This window comes from Boleophthalmus pectinirostris, unplaced genomic scaffold, assembly GCF_026225935.1.
Source record: "Boleophthalmus pectinirostris isolate CB_2022bp ecotype Guang Dong unplaced genomic scaffold, ASM2622593v1 HiC_scaffold_13, whole genome shotgun sequence".
Taxonomy (NCBI): domain Eukaryota; kingdom Metazoa; phylum Chordata; class Actinopteri; order Gobiiformes; family Gobiidae; genus Boleophthalmus; species Boleophthalmus pectinirostris.
Genome location: NW_026571036.1, coordinates 29,343,559 through 29,370,680, shown reverse-complemented (window position 1 = coordinate 29,370,680; position 27,122 = coordinate 29,343,559). Strand labels below are relative to the sequence as shown.

Sequence of the window (27,122 nt, the reverse complement as noted above, 5' to 3'; positions counted from 1 at the left end):
TCAATTACTTAAAGTGAGTAACGTAATCTGAATACTTTGGATTACTTGATATTGTCATGCTTTTTAGTTTAGTTCTGGTTTTAGTCCTGGTTTAGTTTTGGTTTTAGTCCAGGTTTAGTCCTAGTTTAGTCCCAGTTTAGTTCTGGTTTTAGTCCTGGTTTAGTCCCCTTTTAGTTCTGGTTTTAGTCCTGGTTTAGTTCTAGTTTAGTCCTAGTTTAGTTTCTGGTTTTAGTCCTGGTTTAGTTCTAGTTTAGTCCTAGTTTAGTTCTGGTTTTAGTCCTGGTTTAGTTCTAGTTTAGTCCTAGTTTAGTTCTGGTTTTAGTCCTGGTTTAGTTCTAGTTTAGTCCTAGTTTAGTTTCTGGTTTTAGTCCTGGTTTAGTTCTAGTTTAGTCCCAGTTTTAGTTCTGGTTTTAGTCCCAGTTTTTAGTTCTGGTTTTAGTCCTGGTTTAGTTCTAGTTTAGTCCTAGTTTAGTCCTGGTTTTAGTCCTGGTTTTAGTCCTGGTTTAACCCAAAATGTGAAAATTGAAAATTACTGCCGTGTAATCCATTTATTTCAACAAAGTAACTGTAATCCAATTACCACTCACTGAAACAGTAACTGTAACTGAATACAGTTACTCATAATTTGTACTCTGATTACGTAACTTTGGTACATGTAATCTGTTACTCCCCAACACTGCTAATAGGAAAATTCTCAAATATTGTTTAGGAATTATGCTCAGTTATAGTATTGGGAAAACCATAGTGAAGTGAGCATGGGCACGCTTCCAGCTCCATCGACTCTGGCTCCGATTCACTTTATATTTTTATTTCACTATTTTGTCATGAAATCAAGATATGAAACTTTAAGCCATGGAGTTCAAAAATGTTTTTGCGTTATTCACACATATTTAAGTTTTTCTCTCAAACAGAATCCACCTTGTGATGTCATATGTAAATACAGGAAGTGCTCCATTGTGTTTTTAAACTCCATTCACCTTCACTAGAATCATGTGGTTGATTTTCAGCTCTGGACGTACCAATCTCTACTGTAAAAGGAGCTGTTAACTACAAAACTACAACTACATGACATCACAAGGTGGAACGGAGCATTTAGAGCGTCGGAGATGTAGACAGACTAATAATAAAGGATTATTCAAACATGTGTGAATGAATTGATGATCAGCACCGACCATAATATGAGCCCTTTCAGCATTTTCGGGCTAATGAACAGTTGTGATGTCAAAATGCCCTGTACAAACCAGTGCTAGGACGTCATTTCACTGTAATAGTTTAACAGGTTTACAGGTTTTCTTACCTCATCGAAGCGGTCAAACAAGGCCCCCTCCTGCATGAACTCTGGGAGGGCCCTCTGCCAGTTAAACTCATAGGACTTGGTCATGGCTGCTCAGAAACCTGGAGACACAGGAGACAGAAAAGGAGAAGAACATTAGACACATGTGTTACTCTGATAATCGACTTTCAAGATGGTTAAATATGTACATGTTAAGTCAGCGTGTTCATACTTTCTTTGTTTTACATGTATGTCTATGGAGGAATGTTCAGCAGTTACCATGGTAACACAACACAATGCACACATTAGGTTGACACGCGCCTTCAAAAAACACAAAAGTGATTGAAACAACATACAGACATTTTCAGGAGCTTGTGATTAAAACGAGCGTTCAAGGTCTTCTTTAGGTGTTTGACATTGAACACTCGAGTTGGGCAAATTTTTGTGAGTTTTCGTCATTGTTCACTGGGTCAAAAATGGGGGGATTGGTTAGAAAAAAAAAATCATTAAAAATATATTTTAAAAAATTTGACGCTTTTAAATCTTTTGTTATCAGAATGTTAAAAATTCTGGAATGGAGACAACTGGAGCCAAATACAAAAAGAAAAATACAAATTTCTAACCTCAAAGTTGTATTCGAGCTTCACTAAAAAAATTATTTATGATGAAATGTGTAATGTATCTGTAGAAGAAATGAAAAACTGTTGTGGGCTCAACTTTTCTGTAAGGATTTATTCAGTAAAACCCCAAAATGTGGATTTTGCCTTTGTCAAAAATGCTTAATGTTTATCATAATCTAGTCCAATGAGGTTCATTTGGTCTTCTGATAATTTTTGTTATTAGGTTCTTTTTTCAGACCAAGACTTTGTTTTCATACCTGACAGTTTTGACTGGTCTTCCTCAAAGTGCTCATGAATGGCATAAATGTAATGTCATAAATGAAATACCCTGCATGTCCGGCAATAAAACATACATCGAGGAAAAAGGGAGGACGTTCAGTACACACAAAAAAAAAGAACATAAGACAGAATGCGAGAAAGAAACAGCGAAGGCGAAACACAAAGCAGAACAGGAACAACTTAAATCGCCCAAGAGAGAAGCACATTATAGACTGGGAAGGAGCAAACATCATTGGGACAGAGAACAACAAACATCATCTCTGGATTAAAGAGGCAATTGAAACACAGAAATGTGCCCAGGGGACTATAAACCGGGTCTTCCTCAGACAAGGCGACTCTGAAGAAGAGCGCTATGAGCTGTCGAAACCGTCAGGTATGAAAGTAAACTCTTGGTTACATAATTTATCATCATCTCTTCTTATGTTCAAAAACACAATTGTAAGTGTTTTTGAACTATTTACATATATCGGAGTGGTTTTCTTTGGCCAAATTTCTCTTGATTTTTTTTATATTTTGTGATATTCTGAAGTTAATCCCAGTTTTCCCAATTAAAGGGCCCATCTCATGCCAAATAACTCTTTTCACATTGTATCTTCTGCACATAAACAAGCACAATTTGGGTTTTGGAACATCCATTACACAATAGTTATGAAATTTACTGATTTCTTGGAGGCAGTCACAGACCAGGAACTATGAAAGTCCGACTATTGCTCATCCCCCCGCCCGTCCTGAGAAACACACAGGCTCCGCCCTCCAAACGTGACATAGGCTCTGAGTGAGCCGCCCTTCCTCCGCCCATCTCAGGGAGGGAGGGGGAGACAGGCGTGCACCCTGATAGTGGTAGGAATAAACTTTTATTCATCATGGAGATACAGCGCGTTCAGCCGCATGTGTTGGACCCGGAATCAGATGAGGACTTGGAGGTGCACGAAGCTCAAGCACCGCGATGACATCAGCTGAACATTACTGATTGGTAAAGTATTAATAAACTCTAATAGATTAATTTATTACCGTATTTTCCGGGCTATTAGGTGCTCTGGATTATAAGACGCACTGTCATTAAATGGTCTATTTTCGAACTTTTTTCACAAATAAACCGCACCGGACTTTAAACAAAACACAACAGTTGGATGGGTCAGTGGGACTTTGTTTGGGCATGTTCACAGTGACTCTGGGCTTTGTTCAGTTGTGGCGTGTAGGGAGGGTGCTGTCTGGGACCAACGGATTGTCGGCGTGTTCGCAGTGACTCAGTTGTTCAGTTGTGTCTAGAAGTGGCACATTGCACTCGCTTTTTCAGTTCATTCCTCCATTCCGTTCCTCATCAGCATAGAGTGATGAGTGTGTCTGTGGGTGTTTATGGCTGCACGGTCGCTGTCTGCTCTGTGCGGGTGGTGCGGCTTTGTAGTTTACTGAAGTCGTGCTGGGACACTGGAGTGGATTCGTGTATACGGCGTTCTGGATTGCGGGGCGCGCGGTCGTTTTTTGATGGGGTTGGAGACTTAAGAGTGCATCTAATAGCCCGGAAAATACGGTATATCGTGTACACTGCACTGTAGAACAATTAGGTCATGCTGTCGCTTTTATTTAGATGTTCATGTGGGAATTAGGGGAATAAGCGGAGTGGAGGTGGGACGGAGGCGGTGGAGCGAGGGAGGGGGGTGGTTGTGAAGCGCTTTTTGCTACGTCAAATGCGTCATAGGTGTAGCTGCCACGTCATTGTTGTAGCAGTTTTAGTTTGTTGTCACGTGGGAGGGTGGCAGAAATACGCCTCAATTTGTTTAAAAAATCAAATCGAATTAATATAAAAACCACTTCAGCGACATATACAAGGCCCACACATCACTCTTAGAAGGTAGAAAGCTCTGAAAAGTTGATTTTGCATGAGATGGGCCCTTTAAATCACATTATGTTCCACTTAATTTTAGCGTCCATTCTGGAATTTACAATGTTTTAGTTTGCCATTTTTTAAACGGTCTATAAGCATACTTTACATAATATCACTTTGCAATATTAATAGGCTCTTCACCAGCTTTTGGATTCGAGCCTGATGACACCATTTCCAATTAGAAATATTAGATCTACACAGAATAACTAATTACTTGCTTGTATTTCTGTAGCTACTAAAAACCCATTAAATTATGTTAAGTTATTTTTTAATTTCACAGCCCGGCCCAAAGACTCTCATCAGATGCACTAATACTCTGTTTGTGTTTTGAGCCAAACACGATTTCAACCATTTCCAAAAACCATGAAATAAAACTCACATCAGCCAGACTCATAAAATGACTTTATTACATCGTTCACATTAACATCTCTGTGAGTCTGTGGAGCTGTCCTCACTCCAGCTCTACCAAACGAAGCCAATATTGTTTTCGACTCTGAACGACAATCCTGGGTCTTTATTTGAAAAAACTGAAATAAATGAAAGTGGATTTTGTTTATTTGGTGGTAAACTTGACATTGTTCAGTACTTTTAAAGTATTATTAGGTCTTTTACAGATATAGTCTATCACACTGCGCAAGATCTTCACCGTCACACCCAGAAACAAAAAGGAAAATCAGTTTTTTAATGGTGGAAACGATTTATTAAAGGTGCATTGTGTAACTTTTCTGGTGGAGAGTCCATCTAAAGCTTTTCTACGGAAGCCGAGAGAGGTCACAACAAATACAAATGCGACAACACAACAAAAAGCCACAACAAACCAAAAAAAACACACAACGGAAATGGACCGCGGGACTCTATTTTAATGCAAACGCCGCAACAAATACAAACGCCACAACACAAACGCAAATGCCGCAACACATTAAAAAGCCACAACATATGAAAAAGCCACAACACATCAAAAAGCCACAATGGAAGTGACTGCGGACTCTATTTTTCAACAGACCGATCAAGCGGCAAGTGAAGAAGAAGAAAAATAAAGGAATGGAGAAGTTGGAAACATAAGTAAAAGTAATTTATTGTTTTATCATTATTCGTTTCACGTTGTAGTTCTTCTTCTTCACTTGCCGCTTGATTCGTCCGTTGGAAAATAGAGTCCTGCGGTCACTTTTGTTGTGGCTTTTTGATGTGTTGTGGCTTTTTAATGTGAATAGGAGTGACTCTCCACAGATCTGACCTGTAATGTAGTGTAGTGCTGTAGTGTGCTTCTCTCCCTCATGATAGATTTAATCTACACTGGGAAACATTCGACCAGAAAAGAGACCAGAAAAGTTACACATTGCACCTTTAAAACAGCTTTGTGGTATAGAATTTATTTGTCAAGATTCATAATCTGGCACCTATCTCTGATCACCTCCAGACAACGACACACTCCCACTCCCTCCACTCCTCCTCCACTCCTCCTCCTCTCCTCCTCCACTCCTCCTCACTCCTCCTCCTCTCCTCCTCCTCCTCCTCCACTCCTCCTCCTTCCTCCTCCACTCTCCTCCTCCTCCTCTCCTCCACTCCTCCTCCTCCCTCCTCCTCACTCCTCCTCCTCCTCCTCCTCTCCTCCTCCCTCCTCCTCCTCTCCTCCTCCACTCTCCTCTCTCCTCCTCCACTCTCCTCCACTCCTCCTCCTCTTCCTCCTCCACTCCTCCTCCTCCTCCTCCTCCTCCACTCCTCCTCCTCCTCCTCCTCCTCCTCTCTCCTCCCTCCTCTCCTCCTCCTCCACTCCTCCTCCTCCTTCCTCTCCTCCTCCTCCACTCCTCCTCCTCCTCTTCCTCCTCCTCTTCCTCCTCCTCTTCCTCCTCCACTCCTCCTTCTCCACTCCTCCTCTCACTCCTCTCTCTCCAGCTCTCTGTCCCCTCTCTTTCTTCTCCTCCTCTCTAGCTCTCTCTCCTCTTCCTCCTCCTCTCTCCATCTCTCTGTCCCCTCTCCTCCTCCTCCCCCTCCTCTCTCCAGTTCTCTGTCCTCTTTCCTCCTCCTCCTCTCTCCAGCTCTCTCTCCTCTTCCTCTTCCTCCTCCTCTCTCCATCTCTCTGTCCAATCTCCTCCTCCTCCTCCTCTCTCCATCTCTCTGTCCACTCTCCTCCTCCTCTCTCCAGTTCTCTGTTCCCCTCCGCTCGCCTCGTCACCGTGGGGGGCAGAACGTTCAGTCCTTCTGCTCCTCCTTCTGCTCTGGAACTCACTCCCACCCGACCTCTGTAATCTTGATTCACTCCCAACGTCCAAATCCAGACTCGAAACCCATTTATTTAAACCAGCCGACCAACATGAACGTTCTGATGTTTTAGAACTTGTCCTGTTTGATTGTTTTGAATTATGTGTCTTAACTGCTGCCTTTAAATAAAATGTATTATTATGATTATCAACATCCCCACGCCAAATAATAGAACCTGAATGACGACAGCATCGCCCACGGAAACTTGTGTAAGGTGAAGACTGTGAAATCTCTGAGACTTGAAAGTAGGGCTGGGAATCACAAGGTCCTTATGATTCAATTTGATACACGATACGATACATGATACGATATTATCACAAAAAAGCGATACATGTGATAATTGATATATGTTGCTGTTTTTTTTTTTAAATCACATTTTTAAACTCTACTCTACTGCAATGTTAATATGAAATACGTCTATTTTAATCATCAAAGCGCTGAATATGTCAAGCGTACTGCAGAAATTATAGTGCGGTCACAGAAAAATTGCTGAAAAATACCAAAAAATACTCTTGCCGATATATCGACACAGCAGCTCACTACAACGATACAATAGGAGGGTTTTAGTCACATGATCACGATGATGCGCGAATTTCAGGTGGAGGGCAGGAAGTGAAGACAAACACGACAAACACGGCTCTGGAGAACACAGATATGGAGAAGAGTTCTTATTGTAAGGATTTAGAGCCAGTAACAAGGCAAAAGTACAAGCAGTTAGTCGACAAATATATTGGGCGTGACCCTGATCTTATTGAAAATGAGAGAATTTTTGACTGAAGTAAAAAATTTGCCGACAGTCGAGGCAGAGGAGATCACAAACTATTTAGCTCTTCAGACATCGTTCTACACCAGACAACAGATGAAGGCAAAGTACAAAAGTTTGGAGGTGTATAACTTTTTTGTCAGTGGATGGGATCCTCAACCTTGGTGCAAAACACCTAAATGATGATTATGGTTTGGTCTTCGCCAGGGTGAGTGTTTCTCTTATTTTATGTGTATAGACGTTATGGGAAAAACTGCAGTGTATCGGCAGTGACCTCTATCTGAACTATTTAATGTCAACAAACGTCGTTAGCCGTTAGTCGTTAATGATTCGTTTATGTTTAGGTAAACCACAAAAAACTATTTAGCTCTGTAACAAACCTTTGACCTTTGACTTTGCAGACACGAGCATTAGTGAATTCTGCTCCTCCCGACTGCAAACAGGTTTGTAATCCACTTTTTACGGCGTTGTTCTGTCGGCTTTTCCCATTTCTGACCTTTGTGGACGACTATACTCTAAAAAAATCGCTTTTCCTTCTCTCGGTTAGAACAGTTGGCACAGCTGTAAACTACACAACACATCGACATTTTCCTCCAGTCAGTTCACTTCCTGCCCTCCATCTGATTTTGCGCTGACAAACGTAGCCCTATGACGTCACGTGAAACCCAGCTATTCGAAATAAAAATAATTTACTTCTGAATAAAAATGACTTCTGCTTTAAAAAGACCATGTAAACACTTAATTCCTGATGAAAATGATTATTCGGAATTAAACTCCGAAGTAAGTGGGTGGTTTATTCCGATTTTAAAGCCGAATTCATTTATTCCTCGATCATGTAAACGTTTATTCTTCTTAAAAAAAACTCCAGTCATTCAGCAAAATGCTCATTGTGTCGCCCTTCTGATGTGATCTGGACGATGCGGCTCCACCAGTCGTGGCTTCGGACTTTCATCCACGTCTCTTTGGATTTGTGAGCGGGACGTGGGAGTGGGCTGAGGTAGAGCAGACTCACACTCAGTTTGTCTTCTTCCTCTCTTCTCCGACACTCTTCCCTTCTCCTCCTCAGCCGACAGACGTAAAGTGTGAGTTCTCCAACTGCTGCACAATTATCATCGAAAAAAGTTTGGATCATGTTTGTGTCCGTGGTGTAACCGAGATGACAGAAAAGCCGGTAGCAGCTAAAGTGCGTGTTTTCTTCCGGTCGACATAAATACGTTGGTGTCTCTGTCCAATCAGAACCCTTCCCCACCCACAGACACTGAGCAGAATTAAATAAAGGTGATTTAACGTGTTTTCCATGTAAACTTCAATTCAGAATTATTATTTATATGTAAACTCAAAGGAGAATATTTTAATTTTGAACAATGTAATTCAGAACAATTCAAAAACATCATGTAAACGTGGCCAGTATTACATCAAATTTAGTATTACGATAAACTGATATTTCAATATTTTTGCACACCCCGACTTGAAAGTATTGTACATGAAAGTGCGTCTTGTGTCTAAAACGGGTTTGAGGTTCGCATCTGCTCCACACGAGGAGGTCCAGACAGGCTGAGGTAATAACATAACAGCTCTTCTTCTTCTCTTACGTCAAAGCTTAAAGTGTCAGAGCGGAGTGAGACATCGTGACAGCGGATACAACCTGGAGCCACCGCAGTTTATTACACAGCATCAGGAGCCCAAAAGGACACACGCAGAGACAGGGGGATAAAGCACATAAAGGACATAAAGGACATAAAAGACAAGAGGAGGGGGCGGAGGAAGAGACGGACGAGCGAAACAGAAGCTAGTGACAGAGAAACATTAGACGACCTAAATTTAGAGCTGCACAATCGCGCAATTATCAAATTACTCATTTACTCCACAATTCTACTATTGTAACCGAGCATCCGTCGTTTGTAAAGTTCTCCACAATCCTCCTTCTCTGCCCGGGTAACTACATAGTAAAAGAATAAAGTTATCAAAACAAAAAACACATGGAGTTATAACTGAAAAGATGTCATATACTGAGTACATGTTTTAAAGTGTTTTCATTGTTTTTTTAATGTTTTAAAAAGTGAAGAAATCTGCAAAAAATGTCAATAATCATCCTACTTTTATTATTACAAGTGTAGCGTTCCCCGGTGCTCAATCTTATACAATTAGCAGGATTTGAAGTCAATCAGAGAATAAAGAGTATATAAATAAATACATTTCTTGCATTTACTGGAGAAACTTGTTAACCTTGTAGTTTAGACCAATACAATATGGGAATCTTAAATGTTATTAGTGTAGCTCATATTTCGGTCTCCTCTCAAATGTTACAAATCCTGGGTTTGGACAAAATGCACTATTAAAACATAAAAATGTAATTGCAAGGTTTGTCAGAAACATTGCAGTTACATATTTCTTTTCATTTCACTTTTCATTACTGCCCACAGTGATTAAAGGGCTCATATTACAGTATATTACATATATTATTACACTATTCTCTCTGATTTGGGTTCTAACGATGTTTCTTCATCACAAACAGACCTGTTTCATTCATCTAATTACTAGTTGTTCCTATGTTCATGCATCTTTTGTTGTGGCCGCTTTAAGAAGGTGAATAGTTTTATCAGTTTTCATGTGACACTAAAAGTCAGGAAGATAGGGTGAGGAGCTCAGTCGCACAGGGTGAGGAGCTCAGAGTAGAGCCGCTGCTCCTCCACGTTGAGAGGAGCCAGATGAAGTGGCTTCGGGCATCTGTTCTGGATGAATCCTGGGCACCTCCCTCGGGAGGTGTTCCGGGCATGTCCCACTGGAAAGAGGCCCCAGGGAAGACCCAGGACACGCTGGAGGGACTTTGTCTCTGAGCTGGCCTGGGAACGCTTTGGGGTCCCCCCTGGATGAGCTGGAGGAAAAGTCTGGGATGAAGGAAGTCTGGGAGCCCCTGCTTAGACTGCTGCCCCCGGATAAGCAGAAGAAAATGGATGGATGGCTAAAAACTTGTGTAATAATAATTCAAAGCCAATTTGTGCTTGAAACATGTTGCCTTTATTTTTACGGGCTTATTGTGTACGTGTTAAAGGTGCACTTTGTCATTGATGTTTCATATTTATGTTTCAGTTTCACCTTTTCTTGCCACGTCAATAAACCTGTGGACAATGAGATAAAGTCTTCAGAGTCTTGATGTCAAGGGAGTTTACCGTCTGTCTCGTTGTATTCAGCACATATAGCGAGGACAGAACTCCATACAGTTTGACTAGAATCATTTGGATACTTTCAGAATTGCCAATCTCTACGAAACAAAGAGTAAAATGAGCTGTAAACTACCACTACATGACATCACAAGGTGGACCAGAGCATTTTGAGCTTTGGCGATGTAAACAGACTGACTGAATGAAAGAGAACACAACTGCGGGCGTTCTGAGACGGCTTAAAGCTCACGAGAGTCTTATTTGGCGTGATAAAGGAACTGACTGTTGTATAATTGGTCTTATAGATACAAACGGGAGGAAGGAAGTGACAGAAGACGAAAAGACACGAGGAGGTGGGCAGAGAGAGACGGACGAGCGGAACAGCTGCTTCTGACAGAGACTGAAAGAGGGGGCAAGGGTGAGGAGGGAGAGAAAGAAGAGAAGACAGGAAATGAGAGGGAGAAGGAGAGGGAGAGGAGGAGAGAGAGTGACGAAGACAGTGAGGAAGGAAGGGAGGAGGAAGGAGGTGAGAGAGGAGAGAGCGAGGAGGAGAAGAGGAGGGAGGGAGGAAGAGAGGAAGAGAGGAGAGAGGGAGAGGAAGGAGAGGGGAGAGAGAGTGAGAGAAAGAGAAAAGGGAGCGTAGGATGAGAATAGACAGGGGAGAGAGAGAGAAAGAGAAACAGAGAAAGGGAGAGAGAGAGAGAGAGGAAGAGAGAGTAAAAGAGAGAGGTAGGGAGAAATAGTAAAAGGGAGAGAGAGAGAAAGCGAGGGAAGTGGGAGGGGGAAAGAGAGAAGGAGAGAGAACAGGAAGGAGAAAAGAAGGAGTGGGAGAGTAGGACACTGAGTGGTGAAGGAGTGAGAAAAGAAGGGATAAGGAGGAGGATGTGCGAGGAGGAGGGAAGGAGAGAGGAGCCAAAGAAGAGAGTAGGAAAGAGAGGGAGAGAGAGGAGAGAAAGAGGAGGGTAAGAAGGGAGCGATAAGGAGAGGAGGGAGAGAGAGAGAGAGTAAGAGAAAATGGAGAGTAAGATGAAAAAAGACAGGGGAGAGAGAAGGGAGAGGAGAGAGAAAAATAGAAAGGGTGAGATAGGGAGACAGGGAGAGAGAGAGAGAGAGAGAGAGAGAGAGAGAGGAAAAGAGGGGAAGGAGAATGGAGAGGAGAAATGAGAAAGAAAGAGAACAAGCGAGAGAGAAACAGTAAAAGAGAGAAAGAGAGAGAGGAGGAGAGAGGACAGGAAGGAGAGAAGGAGTGGGAGAGTAGGACACTGAGTGGTGAAGGAGTGAGAAAAGAAGGGATAAGGAGGAGGATGTGCGAGGAGGAGTGAAGGAGAGGAGAGCCAAAGCAGAGAGAGAGAGAGGAGAGAAAGAGGAAGGTAAGAGGGGAGGGAGAGGTGAGAGAAAACGGAGAGTAAGATGAGAAAGGACAGGGGAGAGAGAGGGAAAGGAAGAGGAGGAAAAGAGGGGAAGGAGAAGAGAGAGGAGTAATGAGAGAGAGACAGAGAACAAGCAAGAGGAGGAGAGAACATTGAGTGGTGAAGGAGTGAGAAAGAAGGGATAAGGAGGAGGGGGAGCGAGGAGGAGGAGAGACGGGAAGGCGAATAAAGAGCAGAGAGTAGGAAAGAGAGGAGAGAAAGAGGAGGGTAAGAGAGGAGGAAGGAAAGAGTGAGAGAAAGAGAAAACGGAGACTAAGATGAGAAAGGACAGGGGAGAGAGGGAGGAAGAGAGGGAGAGAAAAACAAACGGAGAAAGGGAGAGATAGGGAAAGAGAGGCAGAGGATGATGGGAGATGGGAAAAGATGGGAAGCAGATAGACAAAGAGCAAAACGGAGAAGGAGGAGACAGAAATAGAAAGAACTGAGATAGAAAAAGAGAGACAGAGGGATGAGTAAGAGAAGGAGTGACAGAGGAGAGGAGGGGGTATCAGATGTGGGAGTCACGATCAAAGACAGCGTGGGGGAGAGCGGCGGTCTGGGTGGGCTCGGGACTGAAACATGACAAACACAGAGGGCCTGTCGTATAAAGAGCTTTTTTTTAATTTATTTTTTTTATATAAAGCTCTTTTATAGAAAGGGCTTTTACACAGGCTCATTAAGACGAGGATGATTAAAGAAGCAACAGGACACAGGACACGGCCCACACACTCTTATTACAGCGACTGCACACGGGAGCGGAGTGCAACAGGTCTCCACACACAATGCACACACAGCCTTTATACTCCCCACAATATGGAGAGGTTCATTCAACTTCTAGTACTTCAGCAACAAACGCTCTTCTGTTGTACAAACACACACACACACACAAAAAAAAACATTTAAAAGTATTGTGGCATGTACTGATAATATGTGAATATACTGTATGAACTGCACTGAATAATAACAATAGGACTTCAGCTGTAATTTTATTTTGCTTTATGGGGTAAAAACATAGAACTATAATAAAACCTGAAGGTGAATCCAAGATGGCATCGTATTGTTTTCAGTGGCCTGTACTCATCGGTGCATGGTAAAGATGCGCGGATGGGCTATTTTTTCATCCGCAACCGCAACACAAAACTCATCATCTGTCCATTTGCACGGTTTTTCCAAGGTGTTGACCAATTTTCAAAACCGCACTCGCCCGCCATCCGCCGATTGATTTTAGATTTTAGAACAATCATATAGCAAGCAAACTAAGGAGCCTTGATAAAAATGCAAACTATAGGCGAGTTTCATTGTTGACAAAAGTGCGCGTTGCATGCTGGGAATTATTTTGGTCGGCGGCAATAAACACTAATTCAACATGACGGACGGAGCGAGAAAGCACGTAAAGGGTATTGATCCCGGTTATTTATCCACTCTAACGGCAGAGGAGCCAAGACCATTTGACCAGAAATTGGGTCATAAGCATCGATGGAGCCAAATCACCCTTTTTAACCCCGACAAAAGGTGGACCAAACCAAATTTCTGGTCAGAATCACCAACTACCTGGACAAATATTCACTTGGGTGATATCCACAATGACTTGGTGGAAACTCCTGGGTCATTCACAGCAGAAAAGATGAAAACCTCCAAGAGTCTCGATGTGTTGTTGAACTTGTTGGAGTCCACGGTTTGTTAGGATCTTCTACGTTTGCTCTGCGGATGTTTGAAAGTCGTTTAATTCATCGTTAGTGGTTCTTTTCACTCAGAATACGAAAAAGACATTTTCCTTCTTCCGTGCTTCTATTTGTGCATCCGATAATGCAGCAGGAATTTACCATTATTGGGGATAAATACACGAGGTTACGCACTGTGTTTGACGCATCTATCCTGTTTTTCTTGCCTCTCGACCAAAATATTTCCCAGCATGCAACGCGGGCTTTTAATAACAATGACGTCAGCTGAAACTCGCCTATAGCTCATTCATTCCAAAATTCGCTCAACGTGCATACCGCGCTCTTAAGCCTCCAACCCTCTCAAAAAACGACTGCGCGCTCCACAATCCAGAGCGACTTATACACGAATCCACTCGTGTGTCCCAGCACGACTTCAGTAAACTACAAAGCCGCACCACCTGCAGCGAACGCAAACACACACGGAGCAGACAGCGACCGCACAGCGAAAAACACCCTCAGACACACTCATCAGTCCACACTGACGAGGAACAGAACGGAGGAACGAACCAAAAAAGCGAGTGCAATGTGCCACTTCGAGACACAACTGAACAAATGAGTCACTGCGAACACGCCGACAATCCAGTTGGTCCCAGACAGCACCCTCCCTACACGCCACAACTGAACAAAGCCCAGAGTCACCGTGAAATGAACAAACAAACAAAAACCACTCACCCATCACACTGTTGTGTTTCGTTTAAAGTCCAGTGCTGTTTATTTGTGAAAAAAGTTTGAAAATAGACCATTTAATGACAGTGCGTCTTATAATCCAGAGAGCCTAATAGCCCGGAAAATACGGTATTCACATTCTCACCGGAGACTGTAACCGCAATCTGCGCATCTCTAGTGCATAGGCCCAAAAATAATTGTCTTTTCCACATTTACTTCCACAACACGGCCTAGCTCCTCCACCTGTGTGACGTCTGTAATGTGCATGGCGTGGAGTGTTTGAACCAATCAGAGTGAGAGCTGCTAGAACAAAGCGAGCATGGAGCATGGGAGCATGGGAGCGTAGGCCAAGTCTTACACGATCACTTTTGTCACTTTGAGGTTTTAAAAAATTTTAAAGTCTATGTTGTGAAAATAGAAAAGAATCCCTACAAAATATAAATGCTCCATCATTGGGACAGAGGAAAGCAAACATCACCGCTGGATTAAAAAGACAATCGAAATACGGAAACGTGCCCACAGGACGATAAACAGGGACAAGGGGGCTTTTTTACTCTCACACACCTGGGATACTGTCCTGAGGAAGTCGGACTGCAGATGGCGCTGTCGTCCTGCCTCCACCGGTAGGAAGACAGTGCTAAAATCTGTTTAAATCAGCTGACCAGACAGGTGACAGCAACATCACGTGACCACTGTGAGGAAGAGCGCAGGGAGCAGTCCAAACTGTCAAGTATGAGACAAAACTCTAGGTCTGAAAAAAGAACCTAATAACACAAAATACAAATGTGTCGATGCTCTGTCAGCTGAACATGGGCAGTTTGAATTCCCAAAAATGCATTGCACTCTACTGGAGAATTCTTTCTGGGCCTGAGCTCCTGGGAGCTGTAGTACCAGGAGCGGAAACAAGTCAGTCTCGAGCCAAAACAGAGGAGGAGGGACTTATCCAGTTTTTATTATACGTCCATGGGTAAAACCATGAGCAATAGAGTCCACCTGGGGACCATGACTCAGAACAAAGAGGTTTGAAACAAAACACAACTCCAGGTGTGTTTGTGATGACGAAATACCATTATAACATAGATCAGACAATACGGGCGCTTTAAGGTCCACCACCTGCTTGTCTCCAGGCATGAACATTTGCACACCCTATATGATTATGATTTGAATCGATTTGAATCAAAGTCAGAGCAGGGACTGTCAGTCTTTCAAACAGTGAAAAGTAAGAAAATGTATATCTTATCATTCTCTTCCATTTTCTTTTCTTTCTTTCTGAATTTGGCACAAGGAGCCTGATTTGCAACTATGAAAGTCAAGAGTAAAATGACTTAATATTGCCATGACTTTGAACAAAGAGAGACAAAACAACTTCAAGTCTGTTTGTGATGAGGAAACAACATTATAACACAGATACGGGCCCTTCAGGTTAAGGTACACTATGTAACTTTTCTAGAGCGAGGTCCACCACCTGCTTGTCTCCACGCATGAAGGGGATTTGCTTGATAATAAATGAACGTGCATTTCAACACAACTGTTTTTATTCCTCAAAAAATACATAGAAACCACCACCTGATAACTTTTAAAAAAAGGGTATCATGTAAAATCCACTTTTAGGGGTCCAGTTTTTATAAATACAGTCGTCCCTCACTATAACACGGTTTACCTTTTGCAGCCTCGCAGATTTTTTTAGTGCAATTTTGCATGCTTTTTTTTTTTTTACAGTGTATGAACATGCACTGTGTTCCTCCCCCTGCGTCCTGATTTTCTAAGGGACTGTAGAACATTATCAATCAATCTCCTCCGTGCCGTGTCTCTGTACAGTACAGAATGTGTTCAGCTGCCAAATTTACATAAATCTTGGATCTCTAACAGTGTTATTGTGAAGTGCTGTATATTTCTCCCCGACAAAACCCACATTGTCGACGAAACGTTCTGCACTGACAAAGGCTCCTGTGGTCGCACCCAAAAGGCAGAGGAAGATGTAACTATCACACAAAAAGTTGGCCTTGTGGACATGCTGAAGGAAGGTAGAAGTTACGTGGCTGTAGGCGCCATTACAGAATAAATTAATCTTCGGATGACAGTAGTAATAAGTTTTAAGAAGGATGCAAAAAGGGTTAACTGTCCAGTCTGAGAAAAGTGTATAAAGTGTGTGGTGAGAGGTTTTACAGCCTTAAAACAGATAGAACTAGAAAAGCACTCAGAGAGCGCAGACCTCCGCCAAGGACTACCCCCATTTTTTATATAAATTGCGATAAAATCAGTCTTCTGGATCAGATCCGGATCAGCCTTTGGAATATGAAAGAGGATCCCATTGTCCATCCCTGAGTCAAATTTCATGGGGTTTGGTCAATAATTAACCGAGATATTGAGAAACAAAATTTTTGGCCCCATTTACCACAATGTTAACTAAAATTTCAAAGTGATCCAGAATCCAGGATTTCTTCCGGATCACCCCCCAAAATGAAAATCAGTTTTTTCCTTTTTCACATTTCCAACAAATCCTGAAAATTTCATCAAAATCGGTCCATAACTTTTTGAGTTATGTTGCTAACAGACAAACAAACAAACAAACAGACAAACGCCGGCAAAAACATAACCTCCTTGGCGGAGGTAATAATTGTAAAATATAAAGCTGACTACTTTGTGGATTTTGCCTATTGTGGGTTATTTTTAGAACATAACCCCTGCGATAAACGAGGGACCACTGTATGCAAAAACATATTACAAACAATACACGGCAACTCGACAAAGACAACTCGATTTTCCTGCAGTTTCATAGACGGCGCTCTGAAGGGTAAGTGACTTAGGTCGGGGAGCAAAGTGAGGGTGGGCTCAGAGCATCAAAAATGAAACTGAAACATACTAAACCCGCTATATTCACCATTGTTTTAGGCAAATATAGCATGTTTAATACGTTTCAGTTTCGTTTTTGCGTTTCAAAACAATAAAAGGCAACACGGTGATCTAAATATGTTACGAGTTCACAGTTTACACCCCGTAGACGCGTAATAGCCCTTTTTATTTACCTCATGTTTCTGCGGCATATGGTTTATCTACATTAACAAAAGTTCATTGTAAGTGTGGGCCGCATCCAGTTCCAAAGTGTCCGAATCCAAAGGCACCAGTTGGGACCTTCTCATGCTAATTTGGACTAATTGGGTTGTGCTGTCCTGCCTGATGTTAACCTAGATCTCCCCCCTCTCTCTCTCTCTCTTTCTCTCTCTGTGCGTTAGATAACATGTTCCTCTATGGACCGGGCTCGACCAATCGGATCACAGCTGGACGAGGTGCTATGAGGCTAACGGCAACGCGCATAACACAACCCCATGCTGTTCAGGGAGAGCACCGTATCACATTATAGTGTTTGTGGATTACCCTGAGAAGAAACAACACAATTCTGCGAGATTACAATTGCCGACACCTTTACCAAGTGTTTTTACAAATCTAACATTTTAAACGTAGTCTTAAAAATACACCGTGTAACTTTCCAGCATACTTACATACTTAAATGCCATAGTTTGGAACATTCTAGGCAAAACTAGAGTATAGTGCATCAGAAAAGTGACATAGTGCAGATAAAGGCTGGGTGATATGGCCAAAAATGTTTGCACACCCTGGATGATTATGATTTTTATTTATTTGAATCAAAGTCAGAGCAGGGACTGTTCGTTTTTCAAATGGTGAAAACAAAGAAAATTTACATCTATTCATACTGTCTCTATTAAAAAAAAAAACTGCAAACTTCCTTCAGTTACATTTGTATGGATATCTACATTTGGCACAATGATCTTAGCCTGAGTCATCAGTCAGTCTCACTTCGTGGAAACCGTCTGACCTCTCAGCATTAGGATTCATTTGCTCGACAGTAGGCGGGTACTTTTTTATTTAACAAATCGCTGCTATTTGGTCGTGACGTATATAATGCGCCAAATCCAGTAGAAAGAAGGGAAATAACGTCTTTCCCCCTTGATAAAATTCATCAAACATTCTCTTTGTTCCGGCTTTAAATCCTCGATCTCGGGAATCGTTGCCAACACAGAATGTCTATCTTCGTCTGCATCCATCTCGACCGCTTTGTTTACTGTTGTGCTGTACCACAAAAGGAATCCAGACAGACGTTTGAGTTTGACGTCATGGCTTCACACAGGGTATCCCCAGGTTTGACTACCCCAAATTTAAGACTTTAGACCACTTAAATGAAAATTAAGACCAACATTGCACCCATTATGTGGGCGAAAAACACCAGATCCAATTCTAATAATGACCAACCAACTATGGTACTACAACTAGAATCTAAAAGCCACTGTGGATTAAACCTACACTTCCCCATGATCCATCCAGCGTCTTCCTCCACTGTACTAATTGTTTACTCATTGCCTTAATTTAATTTCAAGCCTTAATTTAGGAACATGAAATTTAAGACCTTTTTAAGACCTTGCGGCTACTCTGTTCACAGTTCTTCGCTGATAGCACGGTCTACAACTTTCGGAGTTCTTGTAAACCGTCTAGTGTATTGTGACTCCTGACCTCGTCGCTGGAGAGAAATGAAATTGAGCGGAGGCACTAGGTGGTATCAGCCGGGCTAGAATGATCCTGCTTTGCAACTAAGAAAGTCAGAAGTAAAACAGGAGTAAAAAACTAAAACAAAAAACTATTACCAGTAGTCAAATGAATTAATTGCCCAGTCTTCGTTCGTTCAGTTTCAATATTACCATGTGATCTTATAAGTCAGTACCGGTCCGTGGGTTGTTTGGTATTGGGCCGCACAGAAAGAATAAATAACTTACATTATTTCAGTTTTATTTATTATCCGAGTCTGAACAATGTTTTATTTTGAAAAATGACCAAATGCTCTCCAGAATTAGTAAAAAAACACATCTTTGGAAACATTTATTTTTCTAATATTTACAAAATACCACAGTTTTTGTGTTGGTCGTATCATTTTATTTTGTCAGATTTATCCTCCACACCTTGAAGGCCGGTCCGTGAAAATATTGTCTGACATTAAACTGGTTTGTGGTGCACCAAAAAAAAAAAAAAAAAGGTCGGGGGCTGCTGTTATAAGTGATATCGATCAAGACAACTCTAAAAAAAAAAAATCAGGAAAAGTCAAAATTGGTATTGTTGACTTTACATTTCCGCTGATTCTTTTAGTATTGATTGAACTGACATGACTTCATTTCGCACATACTGTAACGTCCCTGTGGTAAACAAGGCACGTGAGGAGACCAGGGAAACCCCACAGATCCAAGCCCAGAGCCCTGACAAGTCCCCAGCCTCAAGTCCGAGCTCCAACCTCTGACGGAGAGATAATTACGCCATCCCCATCCCCACGAGACGCGCTGCTCCCGCTCTTCTTCTTCTACCAAAACGGCAGCAGGCGAGCGCCAAGTGGTCCCACACCTCATAAGATAAAATTAGACGTCCGCCAGTTAGCCAGCGGTGTGAGGGTTGACCAGGGACAAGCTACACAAAGCCCGAACCGTGACGTCGGCGCTGGTGTTAAAAGAACCACGCTGTTGACGAATTGGGAGAGAGCTTTTAGCGAGGCTGACTATTCACCGTACGCCCCATTTGAGATAAAATCAGCAGGTTTTCTTTGGTTAACGTCAGCAAGGGAAAAAAACATTCAAATCTGGCCTGGACCAACCTTTTCAATTACAAAAAAGCGGGTTAAGATAATAGAGAGTGCGTCACTACAGCTGCTTGAGAGGTCGTGATGTGTTATGTTATATTATGCTCAAGTGTTTTCAACCAGGAGACTTATTACATATTACGCTCTTTTGTTATAATATTGTTTCCTCATCACAAACAGACCTGGAGTTGTGATTTCTTTCATTCACACACGTTTAACACACAAACCCTGCAGATTTAGATGGAATATTTAAAACGGAAAACTGAAAACACTCCACCTTCCACCTTGTGATTAGGTTAGGCCACTTTATTCGTACCCGTAGGTAAATTTGTTTTGCAGATTTGAGAGGCTGGTCCCACATTTCACATTTCATTCATCCACACTCTACACAATAAACACATAAAAACACAATGACAAATAAAATGTTACAGAGCTCCAGTGCAGAGTGTTTTGGTTTCATAAATAATTCATTCATTCATCACGCTTGGCTAAAAATCACAATAAATATTAAATATATAAATATATAAAGAACATGATTTTCCAACACAGAGTACAAAAATCGATAGATAAATAGATTTATTCATAAGTACGATTAGCCAGGCTGGTGCTACCTAGTGCCTCCGCTTAATTTAATTTCTCTCTAGTGACTAGGTCAGGAATCAAAATACTCTAGACAGTTTGCAAGAACCCCAGAAGTGCGAGTCCGGGCACCAGCCAATCAGTGAAGAGACATAGATTTTGTTTTGGCAACGATTCCCGAGATTGGGGATTTAAAGCTGGAACAAAGAGAATGTTTGAATTTTATCAATGGGAAAGACGCTATTACCCTTCTTCCTACGGGATTTGGGAAAAGCTTAATATACCAGTTAGTCCCGCTAGCGGCGCATTACATACGTCACAACCAAATAACAGCAATTGGTTAAATGATAAAAAGTACCCGCCTACCGTCAAGTGAATAAATCCTAATGCTGCAAGGTCAAACACTTTCTACAAAGTCAAACCGGCAGATGAATCAGGCTTAAGTACGATAGAAGCTGGAACGAAGCTAAAATGATTCATTTTAGATCTTGGGACTAAAAGCACCTGACCATACATAGAGTTTAGAGGATGTTGCACGTCTTTTAGAATACTCTAGGACGTTCACTGTAACTGTCTTGAGTACATTGAGTCCAGGCTGATCTGAGGATGGACAATCATCTTACTCACCCATTTAACCAACTGATTCAGGAAGTTTTTGTTTTTAGCAGAGACACTCCCAAATCACGAGACCAGAGAAAAAGTTCAAACTGATTCCATAAACGTCATAAATGTCATATAGGGCTGTCTTTGTTAAATAAAAAGTCTTTGTTAAACCACTTCTGGTGCAAAGTTCATAAGACCCACAAACATTTTAATCCTCAAAACAGTGAATAAGTCAACTGTGTTGCATAAACGAGTTTCCTTCCTCTGAACAAGCAACAAAACTGTAGTGCTGTAAAGTAATTTAGTAAAATATACCAAAAAATACTCTTGGCAGTATATTGATACAGCATCCCACGATATCGATACTGTATCATCACATTAAACTATACGGTAAATCGATATTTCAATATTTTTGCACACCCCTAGTGTCATATCGGTTCTATCAACACAGTAGAAAGACAAGTTCCTCAGACAATGAAGGAGCTGGTGGCCTCTTTTACACACAGCAATACAGTTGTGATGACATGTGATAATACACGAAGCGCTCCACTGTGTTTTTAAACTCCATACATCTTCTATAGAACCATTTGGATGATTTCAGATCTGGAATTGCTCATCTCTACCGAACTTAAGAGAAAAGGTTGCTGTTAAATTGGAAACTTCTGCTTTACACCACACGGTGCAACAGAGCATTTAGAATATTGGAGACAGGATTACTCAAACATGTGTGAATGAAACAAAACACAACTCCAGGTTTGTTTTTGAGGAGGCAACATTAAAACACTGGCTCACGAGACTCAATTTAATCAACATACGAACATTAATAACCGACCATTGAGCTGCCCGCCTTCACCAAGAGTGTTTGATTGACAACGTTGATTGGCTGTTTGGTTGCCATGATACTCGCGGACACAATCCCATATATGGAACTTGGCTCCAAATTCACCCCATAACTTGTAGCCTCGATAAGCTTCGTTTGACTGGAGTTGAACGCTATGGGTGACCTCACTTAGTCCTCTTCTATAGACAGTATCTGGTACAGCCCCTTTAATAAGACTGAACACTCAACTAAGGCTCATTTCCCCTCATCCTGATCCATCCAGGCTTTTACCTTGTATGGCTGGACCCCAAAGCGCTGAAGTCTATGGCCTATTTGCTTTGCTTGTGTACATTCTGTAAGGAACAGACTATGAAAAATGAAATGCTCTTAAGTCAATATCTTTCTGTCCAACTAAAAATCTTAACACTGGAGAAAAACACTGGGTTTGAACTTTGTCTCCCCAGTCTTTTGATACAGAATAATATCAGTGGGAGTTCAAAGTGGAGTCTTATCTGAGCGTGGGATGAAATATAACAAGAGAAACAAGACTCTCCACAAATCTGCACCAAGGAAACAGCGTTTGTCAGTGAGATGAAAAGTCAACTTTGCAAGACGGATACTATTATTTTGTGTTGAATGTGCTGAAAGCATTAATATCCAAGGTCAAACTGTAAAGGGCCTACATCGCACTATTTTCTGATCTGTGTTATAAAAGGACTGGGCGATTAATCAAGTACATTTCATTTATTCAGGTTTTTAAGAATCATGAAATCGAGCATTATTATGAAAGTTAAGCCCTTACTTTCTTTCTTGCAGAGCAGGGTTATTGTGCAATTGCAATTAATTATACAAATGTAACTGAAGGGACTTTCTTAAAGAATAGAATGAAAACATAAAGAGCTCCCTCCTTCTGCCTACAAACTTCCACAGTATGACATTAAATTGATCTATCTTACATTTATGGTTTTATAGCTCAAAAATACCTTGGAAGACAGGCATTCAGACTGTCCTCTCCACAGATCAGACCTGTAACTTGGTCTGGTTTGGACTCCATGAAGACAGAAAGGTTTAATACTATACTGTGAAACATTCCAGACAAAGCAATGACATCTCCATGGAGAAAAGCATTTGACGGACCTTCCACCAAGGCAGCTTTACAAAGAACCTCTTTGATACTAATGGTACATGTGCCACAGTTTGAGAATCACTGCTATAGAAGGTAGTTAACAACTTAAACATTTCTTTCTGCTATATATATATTACAGCACATTTTCATTTTCTTCTGCTTATCTGGGGTCATGTCGCAGGGGCAGCAGTCTAAGCAGGGACTCCCAGACACGTCCTCCAGCTCCTCTGGGGGGACCCAAGGCGTTCCCAGGCCAGCCTAGAGACATAATCCCTCCAGCATGCTCTGGGTCTTCCCGGGGCCTCCTCCCGGTGGGACATGTTCGGAACACCTCCCCGGGGAGGCGTCCAGGAGGCATCCGGAACAGAAGCCTGAACCACCTCAGCTGGCTCCTCTCGAAGTGGAGGAGCAGCGGCTCTACTCCCGTGTGACTGAACTCTTCACCCTATCTCTAAGGGAGGAAACTCATTTCATCTGCTTGTCCTTTCGGTCATTACCTAAAGCTTATGCCCATAGGTGAGGGGAGGAACGTAGACTGACTGGTAAATTGAGAGCTTGGCCTTCTGACTCACTCTACACCACAACGGTTCGATACAGCGACTGCATCACTGCACCGATCTGCTTGTCAATCTCACGCTCCATCCTCCCCTCACTCGTGAACAAGACCCCGAGATACATGTTGAACTCCACCAGGGCTGCCCTTTGTCACCGGTTCTGTTCATTGTATTGATGGACAAAATTTCTAGGCGCAGTCAGGGGCTCGAGGGGGGTCCAGTTTGGGGACCACAGAATCTTGTCCTAATGGCTCCATCGAACTAGGACCTGCAACATGCACTGGGGCGGTTTGCAGCCGAGTGTGAAGCAACTGGGATGAAGATCAGCTCCTCCAAATCAGAGGCCATGGTTCTCGACTGGAAAAAGCCTGCCTCAAGTGTAGGAGTTCAAGTATACATTTATTTTTTTGTAGTTTAGTTCACTGAGAAAAGAAATTGGTGTAGTTTCAACATATTTTCCCACATCAAAATTCATCAACAGCCCTGGGTGCAGCTCACACACATTTTACACCACAACAGCGGTTTAAATCAGTCTTGAACTCTTCCTCTCCCATTATAATCCAATGGCCGACAGCACTTGAAGGCGCCACATGATAAACACACAGTGACGCCGCGTTCACTTGTTTTGCTGTCCCTGTTCTATAATTCATTTCTATGCTTTGTCTATACTGAGACTGTTACTCACTACACTCCCACACAGCGTTTGACAATATTACACATATTACAATAACGCTGCTCTAATTTCATACAGCTTTATTTATTGTAATCCACCACTAGCACATTTCGTTCCCATGTGTAAACAGCTACTCTTGAATGGTGTCTTGTGGGAAATTAGCTTTGTCTTAGCCACAAACAGATTAGCGCCATTATCAGTCTTACTAAAAATAAAATGTACAAATGTTCATGAGAATGGGATGAGAATTAAAAGTCCTACAAAATTGACTCTTGTGAACTTTTACCCATGTTTTAAAGCTGTTACCTCCTCAAAAACAGACCTGAAGTTGTTTTTTGTTTCATTTACATACATTTGAGTAACCCTTTATTATTAGTCTGTCTACATCTCCAAAGCTCAAAATGCTCTGTTCCAAGTTGTGATGTCATGAAGTGGTAGTTTTCAGCTACCTTTTGCCTTTATTTCAGTAGAGATGGGCAATTCCAGGGCTGAAATTATCCAAATGATTCTAGTGATGGTGTACGGAGTGGACACTGTGCAGCACTTCCTGTATTACTACATGACATCACAAGGTGGAACAGAGTGATTTCTGTTTGAGAGAAAAATTCAGCATAAGACTATGTTTACACTGAAACAAATCCGTGTATCACCGTATCAGAAATGATCTGCATCCAGACACGTCGTTTCTGTGTCCGCAATCCTTCACTATGCACACAGCTTTGAGCATATTTATTTACTTTTTACAGAAACAAAACTTAAAACCGCACGGCATTAATTTGCACAAACTAAATGCTCAAAAAACAGCTCGCTATTGTGCGCTGATGTGGTTCAGCTTCTGTCGGACGAAAGGACATGACTCAGTGGAATATGAGTGTTCTTCTCTGTGACAGAGGGGTGTTCTGCTGATGGTGAGTCTGTTCTGTGCTTCTGTCATGTTGGAGATGGTTCATGTTAAAATTTTCAGAGATTATACGTCTGCAGGTCTTACACACAGACCGTATATATGAATGGACATATATTCTAGCCTCTTCTAGCCGTTTTCAATCGGATTAATGTGGACAAACACTGCATCCACAACGAAAATGACTAAAATACTTACTAGTGTGGAAGAGGCCTAAATATGCAGGATTTGTGTGTTAAACATGTGTGAATGAAACAAAACACAACTCCAGGATGAGGAAACAGCATTAAAAGAGACCAGATATATTCTCACATCAATTTCCAACAGCAAACGTGCAATATTTGAAAAGTTAAACATGATATTAAAAGACTTTTCAAATAGGAGTACTGTCTCCATGGAGATGATAAGACTTGCCTGGACAATGACAAAGCTTTGAAAATAAATGCAGACTTATTTTGACCTCAAGAGATGTTTATACAATATATCTGTACTATATTTTCATCAAATACATGGGAATAAATTGTGCACAGGACTAACAAAAGAACAGTGGCAGTATATGTGTTTGTGTGTATGGGTGTTTTCCATCACTGTAATGTACTGTGAAATTGTTGGACATATTGCAGACTGCAGGTTACATCACTCTGAGGGATCAGCGGGGCACAGGCTAAAATAAGAGCAAACATCAACAAGGATTAAACTCTGCCACCCTTTGGATGCAGGTCAGAGGAGGTCAGATTTGTACTGTGCTGAAGAAAAGCTCCCTATTTCACAAACTATATTCTGATTTGTGTGTCAATCAGTGTTGAAATAACCACTAACTTAGAGCCTAAAAAAGAATTTAAGTACACAAAGCCATGAAAAAATTGTTAAGAAAAAAACAAAACTAAAAAAAACACGCACATTTTAGCTGCAGAACCATCAGCCTATATAGATGTACTATATATGCACGTTTTCTGGTGGGTGTCTTTTGGCTGGAATGTTCCACAGTGTGGCATTAAATCTTCTATCTACAAGCAGTTGACTCCACCAGGCCAAGTTACAAGTCAGTGGCAAGGCGAGCCAGCTCACAGACAAAAAAATACATGTTTTTCTATAACATTTTCTGCAATCAAAACATAATGCCACCCTGAAGCAAAGATGTGTGTGTAATCCCTTAGTCATACAGTTGGATCTATAGCAAAAGAAAGATTCAGTAGGCCCTACTCACACTTGCCGGAAGACATTTGTAAACATACGGATGACGACTTCCGGTGTAGTTACTGAGACTGGGCATGTGATAAAACCATGGATTCAACAGCAGTGCTTTTCACAACCTGTCAGAGTTTTCCATGAGGGACGGGACTCTAATCGCATCGATGTCACTTACAGACAGCTGGTTTGTGGCCATACCGGCTTGTCAAAGCCTGATCCCATCAGATCTCAGAAGCTAAAGCGAGGCCAGGCCTGGTCAGTACCTGGATGGGAGACCACTGGGAAAATCAGGTGGTTATGTCCTTAGGCAAGGCACTTCACCCACATTTCCTAGTAAGAACGTGGTGTGTGTGTGAGTGATGGTGGTGGTCGGAGGAGCTGATAGCACAGATTGGCAGCCCAGCTTCCGTAAATCTACTACAATAGTAGCTTACCATCATCAGGTATGGAGTGAATGAATAATGATCTGTACAGTGTCTTTATGACATATGTCTGTGAAAAGTGGTAAGTAAGTTTGTATTTATTTACTTAATTACTTACATGTAACTTTATTGGCTCAACATAATGAAACGGTACAATCATCTTTTTTTTTTTTTTTTTTTTAACCTGTTACCACCCGCCTCATTTTGGTGTGTGCACAATGTTAAGACATACCCAAATGCCATAGCTTATTAAAAGAAAACCTTAGAACCCACATGCTTGTGTGAGGCACCATTTTAAAGCTTAGGCCTTCTAGTTTCTGTAGATATGTACATGAAGACTGTGAGTGCTGCCTAACCTACAGTACAGTCAATTAAAATTGAAAAAAAATTGTATTTTTTTGCTTCTAAAAAAAAAATAGAAAAAAATAAAGGCCTTAGCTTGGTCATACTTCATGCTAGGCATTTGTGACTCACTACACTCATTGATCAAGTTGTTGGCAACAACTGTGTAGAATTTCAGATCTCTAGGACAAAGGGTTTTGATGCTGTGAGCCTTTGTGTAAACAAAATGACAATTCGGCA

At 41.7% G+C, this 27,122-nt stretch overlaps 1 protein-coding gene across 1 annotated transcript in view; it reads right to left on the bottom strand.

The window, feature by feature from the left end:
- LOC110168276 (1-phosphatidylinositol 4,5-bisphosphate phosphodiesterase beta-4) overlaps positions 1 to 27,122 on the bottom strand; it is a 222,765-nt gene that overhangs the window by 106,224 nt on the left and 89,419 nt on the right. Inside the window, exon 5 of the mRNA XM_055149678.1 lies at positions 1,298 to 1,395. Coding sequence (XP_055005653.1) covers positions 1,298 to 1,381 — 84 coding nt within the window. The 5' untranslated portion in view covers positions 1,382 to 1,395. The remainder of the gene's footprint in view (positions 1 to 1,297; positions 1,396 to 27,122) is intronic.